At 40.1% G+C, this 18,573-nt stretch overlaps 1 protein-coding gene and 2 pseudogenes across 4 annotated transcripts; 2 read left to right on the top strand and 1 right to left on the bottom strand.

The window, feature by feature from the left end:
• Nucleotides 1–712: 712 nt before the first annotated feature.
• Nucleotides 713–2,676, top strand: LOC104758674 (ABC transporter G family member 10 pseudogene; annotated as a pseudogene). The gene has a single exon (XR_015586504.1). The product of XR_015586504.1 is annotated as an ABC transporter G family member 10 pseudogene (transcript).
• Nucleotides 745–5,056, bottom strand: LOC104758673 (protein DJ-1 homolog B). 2 transcript variants are annotated; one of them, XM_087494577.1, is made up of 9 exons: nt 4,830–5,056; nt 4,551–4,751; nt 4,282–4,431; nt 4,012–4,194; nt 3,748–3,828; nt 3,376–3,576; nt 3,146–3,286; nt 2,765–2,979; nt 745–2,451 (listed from the first exon to the last, which is right to left on the bottom strand). In XM_087494577.1, the coding sequence occupies exons 1-8, from the start codon at nt 5,010–5,012 to the stop codon at nt 2,782–2,784; spliced, it is 1,338 nt and encodes a 445-aa protein (XP_087350703.1). In that variant the 5' UTR covers nt 5,013–5,056; the 3' UTR covers nt 745–2,451; nt 2,765–2,781. The 2 variants fall into 2 exon arrangements, with proteins under 2 accessions (XP_087350703.1, XP_010479882.3); XM_010481580.3 differs by lacking the exon at nt 745–2,451 and having other exon boundaries at nt 2,632–2,979.
• A 10,694-nt stretch (nt 5,057–15,750) lies between these two features.
• Nucleotides 15,751–17,880, top strand: LOC104758676 (putative beta-1,3-galactosyltransferase 14; annotated as a pseudogene). The gene is made up of 6 exons (XR_015586505.1): nt 15,751–16,230; nt 16,594–16,745; nt 16,859–17,041; nt 17,151–17,264; nt 17,349–17,491; nt 17,639–17,880. The product of XR_015586505.1 is annotated as a putative beta-1,3-galactosyltransferase 14 (transcript).
• The last annotated feature ends 693 nt before the right edge of the window (nt 17,881–18,573 follow it).

Below are 18,573 nucleotides of genomic sequence, written 5' to 3' on the forward strand. Positions count from 1 at the left end.
ACGCTAAACCTCAAAATGGCACAGGAGTTCGAAACACGTTAATTAGTTTTGTAGGTGATGATACTACGTACTCCATATAACCACCAAACTGGGTAGAAAAAAAAATTAATAAATTAGATAAAACAAGTTCACCAACAAGGCAAACACATTTCACGGTCAACTTTTCAGCTCACCCAAATTTAGATATCTCCATAAGAAACCAATCTCTTTCTAACTAATTTTTTTTTTCTTTTTGCTTTTTTCTTGTACCTCTTCACAATTCTTAAACCCAATATAAGAAAGATACAAAATATTTTAATTTCTTATAATATTTTTTTTGGTCAACCAATTTCATTACAATTCATCTGAGTGTATCAATACATTATTTAAGGACAGTAATTTATTAAGAGAAAATATTGCATTATTATTTGGTCATACAAAATTAGTATACAGTTTTAAAGCTTGGAATTATAAATATCTTTGATTTTTAGTTATATAGTCAAATGCTTTTTCGGTATTCATGGAAGGCAATGAGAGAAAGCTTATTAAAGTCTTCAAGCTTTTGATTGTTTGAATAAATATAAGCTGAGAGGTTCCTTAAAGTTTGGTGTGTTAGTTCATCTTCTCTACCATTTATTCTTCACTTAATCTCACACTCTTTGCTCAGTTTTTTTAATATCTCTATCTTCTTAATCAAAGTTTGATGCTTTCTTTTCCCCTCGTTCTTTCTTAGATGGAATTACCGGTGAAAGCTCCTATTACCGGTGGCCGGAAAATCTCATATAGGCTAGAAACCAATAATCTATCATATCGATTAGGCGGAAACACTCCAAAGCTTTCTAATTTATGTGGTTTGTTGAGTGAGAAGGAAGAAAAAGTTATCTTGAAGGATGTTTCTTGTGATGCAAGATCCGCAGAGATCACTGCCATCGCCGGTCCTAGTGGGGCTGGAAAAACCACGTTGCTAGAGATTCTCGCTGGAAAAGTTTCTCATGGGAAAGTTTCAGGGCAGGTGCTTGTCAATGGTAGGCCTATGGATGGTCCTGAGTACAGGAGGGTTTCAGGGTTTGTGCCACAAGAAGATGCTCTGTTTCCGTTTCTTACAGTGCAAGAAACACTGATGTACAGTGCGCTCCTTAGGCTGAAGACTAACAGGAAAGATGCAGCTGCCAAGGTGAAGAGGCTGATTCAAGAACTCGGTCTTGAACATGTTGCGGAGTCAAGGATCAGTCAAGGAACACGATCTGGAATCTCTGGAGGAGAGAGAAGAAGGGTTTCTATTGGAGTTGAACTTGTTCATGATCCAAATGTTATATTGATTGATGAGCCAACCTCTGGTTTGGATTCAGCCTCCGCTCTTCAGGTTGTGATGCTTCTCAAAGATATGACGGTTAAACAAGGTAAAACCATTGTTCTGACGATTCACCAGCCTGGCTTTCGCATACTTGAGCTGATAGACCGGATAGTGTTGCTCTCTAATGGGGTGGTTGTTCAAAACGGATCGGTTAATAGCCTTCACCAGAAGATTAAGTTCTCCGGTCACCAGATACCGCGGCGTGTAAATGTCTTGGAGTATGCAATAGATATTGCAGGGAGTCTTGAACCGATCAGAACTCAGAGTTGCAGAGAAATCTCATGTTATGGTCATAGCAAAACATGGAAGAGTTGCTATATTAATGCAGGAGGAGAGTTTCAACAATCTGATTCTCACAGCAACTCAATGTTAGAGGAAGTGCAGATACTTGGGCAAAGATCTTGCAAGAACATCTTCAGAACCAAGCAATTGTTCAGAACCAGAGCTTTACAAGCCTCCATTGCGGGTCTTATACTCGGTTCAATTTACTTGAACGTGGGAAATCAAAAGCAAGAAGCGAAAGTCTTGCGAACCGGGTTCTTCGCCTTTACCCTCACTTTCTTGCTATCTTCTACAACAGAGGGACTTCCAATTTTCTTGCAAGACCGGAGAATACTAATGAGAGAGACATCGAGACGAGCTTACAGAGTTTTGTCTTACGTTTTGGCAGATACTCTTATCTTCATTCCCTTCCTGTTGATCATAAGCATGCTCTTTGCTACTCCGGTTTATTGGCTGGTTGGTCTCAGAAGAGAGCTAGACGGGTTCTTCTACTTCTCATTGGTGATATGGATTGTTCTTCTGATGTCAAACTCTTTTGTTGCATGTTTCAGTGCTCTTGTCCCAAATTTCATAATGGGGACATCAGTAATCTCAGGTCTCATGGGATCTTTCTTCCTCTTTTCTGGGTATTTCATCGCAAAGGAAAGGATCCCGGTTTACTGGGAGTTCATGCATTATCTCAGCCTCTTCAAGTATCCATTTGAATGCCTGATGATCAACGAGTATCGAGGAGACGTGTTCTTAATACAGCAAGACCTCAAGGAGTCTCAGAAATGGAGCAATCTTGGTATCATGGCAAGTTTCATCATCGGGTACAGAGTCCTTGGATTCTTCATCTTATGGTACAGATGTTACAGAACAAGAAGCTAGGTTAATAACAATGATCTGCAGATATAATTCAATTTGTTTTGTAATTTTAAAAGAAAATTTTACTTTCTCATATTCTTTCTTTTTGGTCCGCACCTTCTTATAGTCTAAAATTCGCAATGTAAAGAAAACAAAAACACATTCTGATGTACTGAGTAACTTCGTTTATTTATAAGACATTATTAAGCATCAGACTCGGTGCAAAGCTCACCACAACATAGGTTCACTCATTAATAGTTTGATACTAAAGACTTCTTTCTTTCTTATTAAAGTCACTCTTACCTAAGATACTCATGAGTTTACACAAGTGTTGCCTTTGCGAGCTGAAGTCCTTTCTCGCGCCCGTAAAACTTTTCTACAATTGCAAGTGCAAACTCCAATGATGTTCCTGGACCCCTGCTCGTTATGAGATTGCCATCAACCAAGACTCTATGCTCGATGTGACTCTGGTCCGACAGTTTGCTGCACATTGCTGGGAACGCTGTTGCCTTCTTACCCTGTACAAACATTCATAAACTTGTGACTCTTCCCATAGTTTTAAGAGTGAAAATAATATATTGATTACAGATAATTCCATGGCATCGGAAATGTAGTAACGATCCTACGCATCTGAGTCTCTATAATGTGTAAGCTATCGTGAAGTCTCTCTCGCTTTGTTTGTACCTTGAGTAAACCATGTGGCTCAAACACCAGAGCAGGAGAGGCACAAATGGCTCCGTATGGTTTGTTTGATTCCGCCTGCTTCTTTAACATACTCACTAGCTTCTCCGAACTTGCAAATGCTTCAGCACCACCGAGACCACCCTGTGAATTGAAAGAGAAGCTCATCATGCTGGCTTGTCAATAAATTTTGAAACTATAAACTTTCGGCAGTTGAAGGAGTTAGCACTCACAGGTAACACAATCAGATCGTAGGAATTCTTTTCAGCCTCATCGAGAAGTACATCTGCCACTAACTTGACCTTACGAGATGCGACCACTTCCAAACTGCTACCAAGTGCAGCAACGACGACATTTGCTTTTGCCCGCCTCAGGACATCAATGATAGCAACAGCTTCCATTTCCTCCGAGCCATTTGCAATGGGTATGAGAATCTGAAAAGAAGAACCATTAATTAAGACAGACAGATACATGAGCTCAACAAAGCCAGTGTGGACAATTTAGCCAAATTATCTCTCACATTACAAATTTAATTAACCATCAGACAGAAATCATCTACAAATGTTAAGGGTATAAACCCAAGTGGACAGGCAATTGAAAGTTACCTGTGGGGTACCGTCAAATGACCAGTTGACTTGGTTAAGCTCAGTAATAGTATACTCATCACCAGGGTTGGGACGCATCACCTGATATGCAAAGGGAAAGAAGAGAGACTAAGAGGTTACCATGTAATAAACACTATGCTACTATTAAATAAGTGCAGCTACTTAATCTATCTTTTTGTGCGGAGAGCCATCTTCTCAAAAGAAATTGGTCCCTACGGTCAATAATTTGGGGGATCAAATAGAAGAATCAGGGACAAGACATACCAAGGGGCCTGAGACTTCAACAGCTTTCTCTTTCCCAAGAATTTGATCCACAAGCGTGACAGAGAACTCCATGGTGGTTCCAGGCCCTCTACTAGTCACTATCTTCCCATCAATTTCAACTCTTGACTCAACAGCTGTAGCACAAGTTGCTAGTTTCTCCATAAAAACCGGGTAACATGTTGCCTGCAAGGAACATACATGATTTACAAAACCAAATTACAAACTCAAAAGAAAGAAAACTTCTAGAAAACTGATCAACTACAAACATACCTTTTTACCCTCTAATAGACCCCAAGTACCAAAGGCCAATGCAGGCGCACAACAGATAGCAGCGTTAAGTCGTCCATCAGTATCTTGCTTCTTCACCATATTCTCTAAAGGTTTACAGTTCTTAAGAGTCTCACCACCGGGAAGTCCTCCCTTAACCAATCACAAAGAACATAAGCAATCAAATACATCAAATTGCATAGCAATGATCTCCAACAGAGTTTCAATTCTGCAAATTATATACTAAATCTGGAGTGATCTCATAGACGTACCGGGAGCATGATAAGGTCGAAAACGGAGTCAGTAATCTCAGAGAGAAGAGTATCGGCGACCATCTTGATGCCATGGCATGCGTCAACGCCGACCTGATTCTCGACGGACGCCACCGTTACATCGGCCCCACCTCGCCGCAGGACATCGATCATCACCACCGCTTCAAACGGCTCCGTACCATGCGCAACGGGAATCAAAACCTAATTAAGAAACATCGGATCAATCAAGAGAAATTATAGCAAGGATCGAGTAGGGTTCATAGTAGTGATAAGGATTACCTTCTTAGTAGTAGATGAAGCCATAGTTGCAGAGATAGAGAAGGATCGTCGATTTATACGAAGAGAGGTTCGTCTGGAAGATTCAGAGGAAGAAGAGTGACGGAGTTTATTAGTGTTAGTCAAGGGAGTGAGAGTGATTGGGTTAAAATAACGATGATGACACAACAACGACGACGACGCCATTGACGTTTTTTTTTTTCGTTTAACTTTGATGAAAGAGAAGCACTGAGATGAGACGGGCTTTATCATGACGTGTCTTAATCGTATTGGTTTGAAAGTGACAATGAGCCACTAATCTTTACACGTCATCGATCAAAACGGCGTGTAGTTGGATAAGGTGAGAACAACGTCCCGGTTAACGGTTTTGTTCATGCAGTTGTTGCCGTTTTGATGTCTACATAAAATAATTCCATAATTTGTTTTTTTTAAAATAGATGTATGAGAAAATAAATCTCATAAGCTACGGTCTTAAAAATGTAGATGAAGATAATAAATCTTAAGAGTTAGGTGGCTTCGTGTCTTAATAAACTTTAATAAAAAACATATTGTTGGTGTTGGGTTTCGACGATCATAAGGCCCACCAAATAAGCCCATTAGGGCGTACGCGCACGTCAGGAAAAGAGGCCCAGTAAGAGCCCATGGAGGAAAACCCGAGTAGGAGGATGAAGTCAATCTGGAGAAGAAATCGGGATGGGGGAGCCGAGATTGCAGCGAGACGTTCAGGAAGGGTTTCGAGGAATTTTAGTTTAAATAGCAGATGAATGTGAAGGACACAACACATGTAATCAAGCTCAGAGCGAATCAATAGAAAAAGTGAATACAAAAGTCCAGTTCGTTGTTTGTCATAGTTCTAAGTCGATTTGTACCGAAAGTCTGCCCAGATCTCATTTTACAAACTTATTCTTCTAATTGTTGTTTCTAGCCCCAACAACTTGGCGCCGCCTGTGGGGACTTAGGTCTTTCTATTCTCAAAAATCGACTGCTTTGAACTCCAGCGAAATGGATCCATCCACCGCTAACACAATCATCTCAGAGACTGCTCCACCAGCGGCAGTCCACGGATCCACCTCCATCAGTGCACCTTCCCAGGGTGCACCCGCGTCAGCCCAGTCCGATAACGAGGTTACAGATCTAGTCAGACCCGGGACAGGCTCATCACTTGACGACAGTCAAGCACCGAACCAAAGTATTTTGCGAGGTTAGGGTCTCACTCATCACAGACCCGCCCAAACTCAGAATCTCGGTAGTACAAACCCAGGGGTTACCGTCGGGGTTGTTCCCACGGCCCCCGCGATCTTGACAGGAAACAGGAATCAGTCCCGAGTATGGACTCGTTCAGAGAATAACGGAACGAACCGACCCGGACAGCACCATGCGCCGGTGGTCTCCTCCGGGACCCCCGTCAGCAACGATCTGTCCGAGATTCGCGGAATGCTCGCCGTTCTGATCGATAAGACCCAAAGTCAAGATGCGACAAATCGGGCCCTCATGAACAGAATCGAGCGGCATGAACAAGAGCTCGCTTCTCGCGCAAATCTCGGACCCTATCGGGATTCCGCGTACTCTTCGGGAACAGCTTTAACCAATCCCACGGAAAGAGCGCTTCCCCGGACTCGTCTCGACTTTGAGGCGGTCCACGTTACCCCGCCCGGGATCAGAACGTTACCCGTTTTCGCGCCGTCAGAGAACAACGGAGCTCCGAGCTCGTCAGTCTTAAATGGTAACGCGAGCTCGCGACGTGACGAGCATCCCCCATCCGGGGACGTCGGGTCAGCAGGGCAGGTCCTCCGCACCTCGGGGGCTCTGGAGGGCTCCTCGGTGAGACTGGATCCAGTCCCGACAGGAGAACTCAGAAATGGGGCATCACGAGGAATAACGACCGAGGATCTCGGTCTTCCCGGACCTCCGAGTAGCGGCGCATTCAGCGCGCAGTTCCTAACCAAGTACATGAATAAGGCAAGCGCCGAGATGGCCCAAATCCGCTCTAAGGTGCACCTGGCAACAAGCGCAGCCCCAGACATCGATCGCGTGATCGCCGAAACAAGGCGTACCCCGTTCACAGACCGAATCGCGAAGGTTCGCCTTCGTGACGTGGGCAAGCTCCGCCTTCCCGAATACGCGGGCATAACGGACCCGGGAGCGCACCTCTGAGCTTTCAGATTAGCCATAACAAAAGCTTATCTCACCGACGACGAGTGTGAAGCCGGCTACTGCCGTTACTTCGCCGAGAACCTGGTGGGACCGGCGTTGGAATGGTTCGCCTCTTTGGAATCCAACTCCATTGACAGCTTCGATCAGCTCGCCTCGGCATTTTTGAAGCAGTATTCAGTCTTTTTCCAAGCTAAGGTGACCGAATCAGACCTTTGGCTTCTCGTCCAAGAAAAAGACGAACCGCTCCGCGATTACATCAATCGCTTCAAGTCAACCAAAGCCAGGATAACCAACCTAAATGACGAGGTTGTCCTGGCAGCCCTTCGGCATGGCTTATGGTACACCTCAAAATTCCGCGAAGAGCTCACCGTTCGACAACCCCCGTCGCTCGACGACGCACTCCATAGGTCGATTAATTTCGCCCGAGCAGAAGAGGAGCGGGCCGTTCTGGCCGAGATCCATAAGTCATCAAAAGCACCGTACAATCCTCCCAAAAAGACTCTCCGGAAGGAGCCGTTTGAGTCTGGTTTGCATGCTTTTGCGGTTGACTCCGCACCCAAAGCAAAAAACCCGAACTTCGATCCCGAGAAATTCTGCAAGTATCACAAAATACGCGGACACTCGACTGAAGAGTGCAGAACCACGGGACGTCTCCTCGCGCGGAAGCACGAAGCAGGAGAGCTCGGCGAAGTCGACCTCGAAAAAGAGGGAGAAAGGGCGAGAGAAGCCAACGCCACTACCAAAGAAGCCGCAGCTAAGCGCGAAAGGACCGACGAGGCCGAGGGATCTTCCCCCCCTCCAGCCCCAAAGAAACGCATTGACCTGGTGTTCAAAGGACTCTCTCTTTGCCGTACCTCCCCCGGCTCGGTATTTACCCCGCCTCCGGCTCCCCGGCGGCTCGCGAGCTTCCGCCCGTTCATCTCCCGATGTTTCAAAGAGTCAAATCCGACTCATAGAGTCGACTTCATCACGGGAGGATCCTCCTTATGTCGTAACTCAGTTAATTCGATCAAGGCCTACCAACGTAGGGTCGATAGTTATCATCGTGAACGGAAACCCCGCTCGGACCCGGACTACGAGATTACGTTTTGGGAAAGCGAAACCACGGACCTGGATAAACCCCACGACGACGCTCTAATCGTAAGGTTAGATGTCGGGGGATGCGAGCTCTCCAGAATAATGATCGACACCAGGAGCTCCGTCGATCTCTTGTTCTACGATGCTTTTGGCGGATGGGTTATCCTGATTCCGAGCTAAAAGGGGCCAAAACCCCGCTCACCGGGTTCGCCGGCGACACGACCTTAGCTAAGAGCACCATTTCCCTCATAGTGAAAGCCCGTGGGGTACGACGTCTCGTCGACTTCGTGGTCGTCGATCGTCCCGTCCCCTTCAACGCTATCCTCGGTAGACCTTGATTGTATGGGATGAAGGCGGTCCCGTCAACGTACCACCAATGTGTGAAGTTCCCGTCACGGGGCGGAATTGCCACCATCTACGGTAGCCAACGAACCTCAAGACAGTGTTACAGAAGCGGCTACGATCTGATCAAAAAATCCGACCAATAGCAATTAATGATCGCTGACGAACTGGAATCAAGACAGCTCGTTAAGCGCACAGATCCCGCCTCGCGCGGACCCGTAATGACCAAGGTCGATCAGGTCCCAATCATGGAAGGGCACCCGGAACGATGCGTTGGAATCGGGGCCGATCTCAAACCTAGTACAAGGAACGACCTGATCCAGTTTATGGGTCGGAATCACAACACCTTCGCCTGGTCCTCATCGGACATGAAAGGAATCGACATTAGCGTGTCTCACCAGCTCAACGTCGACCCCACCTACAAACCCATAAAACAGAAGCGTCGTAAGCTCGGCCCCGAAAGGGCGAAAGCAGTGAACGACGAGGTGGATCGACTATTGAAAACAGGCTGATAACGGGACGAACTTGGTGTCCGCTGTGGTTCAAAAGTTTTTCGACACATGGGGTATACGACTAACCCCGTCTACCCCCCGGTACCCCCAAGGAAACGGGCAGGCCGAAGCAGCCAACAAATTGATCCTGCACAGCCTCAAGCGCCGTCTGAGCGCCGCGAAGTCAGGCTGGGACGCTCAGCTCCCCGGAGTATTGTGGGCCACCCGAACTACGCCGCGTGGCAGTACGGGCGAGACCGCGTTCTCCTTAGCCTACGGAATTGAGGCCGTAATACCGGCAGAAGTTACCATAGGCAGTATTCGGCGAGCTGTTTCCCCCGAGAATGAGGAGGAAAATAGCGAAGCGCTGCGCGATCACCTCGACGTCATCGACGAGAAGAGAGAACAAGCCTACGTGCAAGTTCAAAATTACCAGAATGCCATCGCTCGCTTCTATAACTCGAAGACCCAACCTCGGCATTTCACCGTCGGGGACCGAGTACTCCGTCGAATGTTCGATCACAAAAAAGAAAAGAACGCCGGCAAAATGGGAACCAAATGGGAAGGACCTTTCCGTATCACCGAGGTCGTTCGCAATGGCGTATATCGCCTCGTAGACGAGAGCAACGGTAAAGCCGAGCTCCGGCCTTGGAACGTCATGAACCTCAAAAAATACTTCTAAGAGGTATCCATAATAATCGAACTACGACCTGGCTTGATCTCCTTACGGGGTACGTAGGCAGCTCAATATCTTGAGCGCAGCCACCTTCCCAACTCGATCCGCTCCGCAAAATCTTTCCAAATAAAACGCGAATTTTACCATGACCTGGTGCACCGTTACCAAATATACCAAATCAACAAACAATAACTCTTTCTAACGGCGCGACGAAATTGCCTACAAATAAACGTACCTACGACACCAAACAGCACATGCGAATTTCGCACTGTCTTGCAACCGTTTCAAGCTTTTTCGAACACTTCATCAAAAACAAAAAAAAAAACAACAAGGTCAACACAGCTCTAGCTAACAGTCCGCACCCCACGACCTCACGTGAAAGCAAATAAGATTTCACTACCCAATTTGGAAAACCTCAAAGGACTTCATCCCCAAATAGCAAATTTTTAGTGAATTCTACGGAGTTCACAAATTAAGTGCCCGGGGAACATTTCCCGCTGTCCGTAAGCCGGCCTAGGAGAGTTCCGTATACCCCAAGTACATATTAGAACTCACGCAACGTGTGATTTATGACTTATAGGTCATAATTGACGTCGTTCTTTGTAATCCCACGAATCTCTCTCTCCTCTAATCTAAACCGTTCAAACCTTTCGGCTCCACCGTTGGATCTTAGGAGAGAGGGGTAATCATCACGAAGATCTCGGAAGCCGAGATTCATTGAGCCTTCCCCGAGGAAGATCGCGAAACCGAAACGACATGAAAGATTCTCTGGATATTCGCCTTTCAACCCTCCAAAAATAGGTTAAAAGGCTGGGGGGCAATTGTTGGTGTTGGGTTTCGACGATCATAAGGCCCACCAAATAAGCCCATTAGGGCGTACGCGCAGGCCAGGAAAAGAGGCCCAGTAAGAGCCCATGGAGGAAAACCCGAGCAGGAGGATGAAGTCAACCTGGAGAAGAAATCGGGATGGGGGAGCCGAGATTGCAGCGAGACGTTCAGGAAGGGTTTCGAGGAATTTTAGTTTAAATAGCAGATGAATGTGAAGGACACAACACATGTAATCAAGCTCAGAGCGAATCAATAGAAAAAGTGAATACAAAAGTCCAGTTCGTTGTTTTTCATAGTTCTAAGTCGATTTGTACCGAAAGTCTGCCCAGATCTCATTTTACAAACTTATTCTTCTAATTGTTGTTTCTAGCCCTAACACATATGTATGTCGGATTTTCATGAATATTCCAATAGATATGTTTTGTATCTAAATATTTTTTTATTTTAACTTAAAAGATTAAATTTCTTTGGGTTAGCTAATCTATGTTTGAATCTAAAAAAGAAAAATCAAATTAATCGGATTGGTTTGAAAGTGACAATGAGCCACTAATCTTTACACGTCATCGATCAAAACGGCGTGTAGTTGGATAAGGTGAGAACAACGTCCCGGTTAACGGTTTTTTTCATGCAGTTGTTGCCGTTTTGATGTCTACATAATTAATTCCATAATACATTTTTAAAAAATATTAGATGTATGGGAAAATAAATCATAAGCTACGGTCTTGAAATTGGAGATTGAAGATAATAAATCTTAGGGCATCTTTTTAGGGAGATTGTGTTCTTATTTTTTTTTTTATTCGATAGTTTAGGGTGTTCTTAGAGTATAAATATTGTGAAAATAATGTAAGATCAGTTAAGAACTTTTGTTAAAAAGTTAGTTATTGGGAGAACATGTTTAAAATCTTAATATTTAATAATATAATATTCTTATAGAAATTTAAGAATGTTTAATAAATACATAGATTAATGTTTAATAAAATTTTTAAGAATGTTTAATACTATTTAATAATATAATGTTTATTAATATTCTTAAACATATTATAATTATAAAAATTTATAAAATAACATTTTAATTGTAAACTTATAAAACTTTTACTAAAATTTATAATACAATACCATATTTTTATAAAACAAAAAAAACATTGTAAATAAAAAAATTTTAAAAAAACAAACAAACATATTACTTAATTAATTAAACAAGACAAACATTTTATTTAATTAATACATAGATTAATACATTGCTTCTTACCTTGAGAAAGACATCAATCGCTTTGTATAATTCGTCATGACAAATCCTTGAAACATCAGGTATCGATTCAGCCAATTCAACAAACTTGCACACAGTTAAGTTCATAGCTTTGCTACTTTACACAACAATGGAGGAGAAGATGAAGTAGATAGAGATCTTCTAATCTCTTGTATCTCTTCCAAATTGATGTTTTCTTCAGAACAAGACCTTCTATGTTCTGTTCTTGTTCTTGTTGGCCTAATCTTAGTACTAATCTGAGACAGAAACTGGTAGAACACCTTCTATGTTCTGTTCTTGTTCTTGTTGGCCTAATCAGGAGGAGCTCTTTTCGAAGACACAGAGACACTCATGGCAGGTCTAAAAGAAGACTCTGGCTTACTTAAACTCCGAGTAGATATAGTCTTGGCAGAAAGGGTAGACGCAGAGCTCCTCCTCAAATCTGGAAGTGACCGCCTTACAAGATCACCACGTGAGGCAGTAGTAGTAGTAGTACTCAATTGTTTAGGCAAAACCTTAGATGCACCACCAGTTACTCATCCAGTGCTATTTCTCCTGATTGTGACAGACGTAGAACCCGAAACCCGTAAAGAAGAAGACGCGGTAGGCTTGATCAAATTCGAACTAATGACGACTGGTCTCTTTTTAGTAGCAGCAGCAGGTCGACTTGACACTGCAGAAACAATCTCTGGACTTTTGCTTCCATTAGCAGTAGTAGTTGCATGGTCCTCTAGAGTGGTTTCAACAGTTTCTTCACATTAGCACTCAAAATAGCGAAACATAGACATGGATCAAACATCACGGACTCTAAAGAACACATTCGATTTGATTGATGTTCATGGATACAAACAAGAAACAACATCAAATTCTCAGCTTTATGTTGAATAGACATTCAAACAGATCCAAATTACAGGAAATTTTAGCTAAACATCATCAAAATCAGAGCTTCAGAACACTATCAAATTTGCCACTCATCGAGTTCACTACCTATTGAACACATAAGAACTCAGATGGCAAAACCAAGAAACCGATCAAACATTAGGGACACTAACTTAAGAACACAATAGATCAGATGGTCATCACAAGGATTCTAGCTAAATTCAATCAAACCCACTACTGATCACTAGCTTAAAGCAGTAAACTGTAATCGAGCATCACAGTCCATCCATTCCCATCATCAGCTTCTCTCGTCGTCACTTTCTTGTAAAACATCTTCCCAACGATCGAACCGGTCATAAAAGACGTCGGCATCGTCACTGAATCTGAGTCGTTGTTCCGGCGAGTGTTGGGAGCTTTCACTAAGACGGGTTTCTCATTTTCTTTCTCGAACGTGAACGACGAAGACGAAGAAGATTATGATGGCTGAGTATCGGAATCGGGTTGACGAGCGGCGGATGGAGAGAATCGACAATACCGAAGAAGATGAAACAAGAAACAAGAGAAATCTCTCGACCGACCAAAAATATCTTCCCAACTAAAATTGAACACGTCACACAAGAACAACACAAAAACAGTTCTCAAATAATATCAGTTTTTGGATCTAAGCCCACTTTCTAATTTTTTCCAAATAAAAAAAAGCCCAAAAACACCCCATCTGATATGCTTATAAAGATAGCCTTAGACTATCTTTATTGGTATTTCTTATTAGAAACTTTTATAATAAAAAAAAAGAAAAAAGATACTTAGCTACACGAAATATTGTTTAATACATGACCACACATCCCAACTTTAAAAATGTATTGCCAACTATACAAAGTATATATATTGCATGGTCACATATACCAACTATATGATGACATGTGCTCAACATCACAACCATCTTATTCCGGTACACCATTCATGAGAATCCAGTGTTTCAGTATTGACCGGCGTTGACCGATGTTGACCAATAAAAATATGCAATTTTTATTTTATTTTTAATATTAGAAACCAAAAAAAAATTAGTTGAATTATTTAGGAATCATTTATAGTGTTTTATAATTTAAAACATATATGATCCAAAATAAAGATATCTTGTATATAATTCCATTAATTTAGTCTTATAATAGTTATCTTTTTCAATTTCAAAACTTAACTAAAATTGAAATAAAAAATCATTCATAAGATATTAAAAACATAAATTCAAACCAGATAATCTTGTTATAGTAAATCAAATAAGAAAACTATTTATTTTAACTTTATTAATTTAGAAACATCAACTTCTTACTTAATTTATTTAAATAAATCAATACTATTTAATATTCTCAACCACAAAAAATATTTCTACAACAAAAATACTTAGAACCAAACCCAATACATATCAAAATCATTAGAATTATTGAAAAATGTTATATACTCATGGTAAAATAAAATTTTTAATATCTGAAAAAATTATTAATGATTTTTCATTTCACTTTTATTAATTTTTTCAATATAAAAATATATTATATATCTGTTAATTCATCCAGTCTTTTAATAGTTAGCTTTTTTTATATTGCAATTAAAAACATCAACTTATTATTTGATTTATTTAAATACAATATTTTTGTTATTTAATAAAAGAAATATATTTGACTGTAAACAACAAAAACACACAATATTTATTTTTAATATATAGAAGATCCAAAAAATTGAGTTTGCAAAACAATATATTTGACTGTAGAATATTAATATATATATATATATATGAATTCAAAATAATTTTTAATAATTTTTATTTCACTATTAGTTTAGCTTCAAAATTAAAATTACTAATTATAAGAATAAATACATTAAAGATGTAAACAAAATATTTAGTTATATAATATAGAATATGTCTTAATTTTTAAAAAAAATTAAAGAAAATATTTGATATAGTAATTTATATTTTTGGTTTTTAATAGTATACATAAAAAATGGAATATTTTTTGGTCAATATTGGTCAATGCCGGAGTCAGTTAACCGGTGTACCTGAATTTTATGTTTATGGTGTTAACCACATGATGTCATATAGTTCATGCATGTGGTCATGCAATACATCTACTTCATGTAGTTGAGAGTACAATATTATACTTGGCATGTGTGACCATGCGTTCTCGTATACTTCGTGTAGCTAGCAATCTTTTTTCCATAAAAAAATCAAAAAGTTATGAAAAGTTATGAGAGAGGAGAGAAACGTTTCTTCGTCAAAAAAAAATTTGAAACGTTTCTTACATTATTACTGGTTCAACTTTCTTTAAAAAATTAAATATAATCAAACAATTAAAATATTAATTTATTTTGTTTTTAAGAAACTATGTGGATTGTTTACTGATGAGGATAGTCTTGGGGGGGGTGTATTCAACTTGATATTTTAAGTAATTTGTGTAAAAGTTACAAATCCTATGTTATTCAATCATGGATTTTAAAAACTCTCCTGAAATCCACTGTTATTGAACTGATGATTTAAAAATCTACTTTAAAATCCACTGTTATTCAAAACAGTTTGTGGATTTGGATTTTAATAAGTTTTAGGGATTCTGGAGGATTTGAGAGGATTTGTTTAGTTAAAAATACAGAAATCCAAATCTCATGGTTTTAGGTGGGATTTGAAAAAATTTTCCTATAAATCATATCAACTTCCCTAAAATCTACAGAAATTCCAAATTTACTAAATCCCATCAAATCCTCCAAACTCATTGTTTCAATACACCCTCTTAGAGTTAGGTGGATTCGTGTCTTAAATCTTAGAATTGAAGCAACATTCTATGATTAAATTTAAAGATTTAAAGATAATATGAAAAAGACATATATATGTCGGATTTTCATGGATATTCCAATGATTTGTTTTGTATCTAAAAATATTTTTTCTTTTTCTTAAAAGATTATAAATTTGTTGGGTTAGCTAATCTATGTTTGAATCTAAAAAGAAAAATCATAAAGTGTAGATGTGATTAATTCATTTAATTGTCGATATATTTAGTCAAATTAACGTTTGCCTAATTGGCGTTAATGCTATAAATGCTTTTTCCGTAACATTAAAACAACTAAAAAGTTCAACATCTTTTACAACTTCCAAAAAAATTCAAAAGAATTAATTAAGAACCTATCTCTAAATTCTCAATCCTCTTTAACAAAAACATAGTAATAATTAACGAAACTTAAATAAGTATAAATATGTGACCGGATCCGAAATATTGGATCCACCGGATCGGAGGGAAAAAAAAAAACAAACCCGTGACGCCCATTAACAAAACAGGGTCGAGCTTGCTTGACACACCACATAATGCATTCTCCTCGTAAGTTATTTCACGCGCGTTCATCACTCGCCACGCGCCGATCAACGGCTCTTGTCGTATTAACTTCCCTAGCTATCGGAATCGCCGGTTTCACGTTTGGAATCGCCGTGATTCTTTTACCCGGTCTCCGATTAACCGGTCGCAATTGCTTGACGAACACTCCTCCGAAGACGGTGAGAGTCGTTTGGGACGTCACCGGAAAGAGTAACAATGGCGTTGTTGGCGGTGGTGGTGGCGAAGGGAAGAGGCATAAGGTTATGGGATTCGTTGGTATTCAAACCGGATTCGGATCTGCTGGCCGGAGACGATCACTTAGGAAGACTTGGATGCCGTCAGATCCCGAAGGACTTCGACGGTACTGATTTATTTATTTATTTATTCTCTTCCCATCATTGTTCTTGACTTCTTGTGAGTTTGAATTGATAGCTTCAGGACGTTTGTGGAATCATTGCATTACTTTAGAATTTGTTTGATCTAGATTTGGATTAGCAAATCTGAGAGTTTTAAGAGATTTATGAGGATCTTACTTAATGCATTGATCAAGATCAGGTGCTGATTAGTGAACTTTGATTCCTTAATGTCTCACCAGATTCAAGAAATTAGAGTTTGGTCACCTTAAGGGTTCTTGTTTTGCTGTAGTACATTGAATCTTGGATGCTTTCACGATTTGGTTGTGTATGTGTTTGCTTTTTTCATTGAGTAAGACTGTTATATGCAGATTGGAAGAATCTACAGGATTAGCTATCAGGTTTATGATAGGGAAAACGAAGAACGAGGAGAAAATGGCTGAGCTTAGAAGAGAAATCGCAACTATGATGACTTTGTACTTCTAGATATCGAAGAGGAGTACAGTAAGCTCCCTTACAAAACGTTAGTAAGAGTGATTTTGTTTTCTCACAGTCACAGATCTTATGTTAACACAATCAATATGATTCAAAAGAGTCTAATCCGTGGTTGTTTTTATTCATTATTTGTTGTTATAGTTTGGCGTTCTTCAAAGCTGCTTACGCGCTTTATGATTCTGATTTCTATGTCAAAGCTGACGATGATATATACTTGAGGCCAGATAGACTCTCTCTGCTATTGGTTAAAGAGCGGACTCACTCTCAGACGTACCTAGGATGCTTGAAAAAAGGTCCGGTTTTCACAGATCCTAAGCTTAAATGGTAAGGATGAAAAAGTTCAAACGCAGATCTTGACATGAAGAAGGGAAGTACAAAACCGAGAACTAATGTATACTTGAAAACTGGTGGGATCAAAATTGGAATTTTGCAGGTATGAACCATTGTCTCATCTGCTGGGAAAAGAGTACTTTCTTCATGCTTACGGCCCGATCTATGCTCTCTCTGCTGATGTGGTAGCAAGTTTGGTTGCCCTCAAGAACAACAGGCATGTTCTGTTGTTACAACTTGACAAAATATCATAGTGTCCGTTTTGCTTAGTAAATAAATAAATTTGTGTGTGGAACTGCAGTTTCAGGATGTTTAACAACGAGGACGTAACAATAGGTGCGTGGATGCTGGCAATGAATGTCAACCACGAGAACCATCACGTCCTTTGCGAACCAGAATGCTCGCCTTCCTCTGTTGCTGTTTGGGACATCCCTAAATGCTCAGGTTCTGTGTTTTTTTTTATTTCTTACAGTTTCAATAGTAGTAATATGATTAACACTTGACCGGTTCTGTCTTGCAATTCAATATCATAACAAACTAAGACAACCATTTGATCATAAGTTTTGAAGAGTGAATCTGTAACTGGTGCAGGTCTGTGTAACCCAGAGAAAAGGTTGTTGGAACTTCACAAGCAAGAAAGCTGCTCGACGAGCCCGACTTTGCCATCAGATGATGAATGATATTATTTGTCTTATTACCTTGAAATGTCCTTATAAACATCTTCTCAGAGGTCGAAGCTCTCTCACTTGCAGATTAATTTCTTCAGGCGAACCTGTGTTTCACATAGATTCAAGTTTAAGAGTTCCACTCAAACGAGGAGCTCAACAACAAAAGACAGGCCAGCGAGCAAACAAACTCAAAAGATAATCCCATGGATTAAAATTTAAAAAAACTTTGCTCCAAAAGCAAAAAAAAAAAAAGAAGATAATATTTAATTAGTTAAAACATAAACTGTTTTGTTAGAAGAGCATTATATAAGGCAAGAAGTTCCAACATAGAACTTCATAAACCACACAATTCCAAAGGTTCATTACCAACTAATTGGAGCTGGTAAATGATGTATTCGTTGGACCCAAATTCGTCCACTCCTTGGAGAATTCCCAAACTCCCATCCATCATCAGCTTGTCGGGAGTTATCAAACCTTTTGGAAGTTTAGAGTATATTGTTGGTTACTTAAAAATATTGGGGATGGCTACGGAAAATACACATAATATCTGGAAAACCTCAAACATTGGTTATTTATATGTACTTGGAAAATCGTATAATTATTCAAAAATATCTAATAGATTCGGATTTATAATTGTAATTTTGGGTATTTAGGTTATTACAAATATACATATATATTTGTATTTTGATATTTTTGGGTACCTGCGAATATCGAATTTAGTTCGAATTACATAAATCTTTACTTGGTCTACTCTCATGGTTACTCATTCTTAACGGTTCCGGTTCTTTGGATAAAGAAATATATGACCCATTCAAATATTTCTAAATATCAGCTAGGGTTCATTACCTCTAAATATTG

Source organism: Camelina sativa, chromosome 17 (assembly GCF_030686135.1).
Source record: "Camelina sativa cultivar CO46 ecotype springtype chromosome 17, ASM3068613v1".
Classification (NCBI taxonomy): Eukaryota; Viridiplantae; Streptophyta; class Magnoliopsida; order Brassicales; family Brassicaceae; genus Camelina; species Camelina sativa.

Bases quoted from the DNA above. Each gene is read 5' to 3' on its own strand.
- LOC104758673 (XM_087494577.1), bottom strand. From the start codon at position 5,012: ATGGCGTCGTCGTCGTTGTTGTGTCATCATCGTTATTTTAACCCAATC. The intron at 4,752-4,829 runs GTAATCCTTATC...TTTCTTAATTAG, and splicing joins CTTCATCTACTACTAAGAAG to GTTTTGATTCCCGTTGCGCA. The intron at 3,287-3,375 runs GTGAGTGCTAAC...TTCAATTCACAG, and splicing joins ACGATCTGATTGTGTTACCT to GGTGGTCTCGGTGGTGCTGA.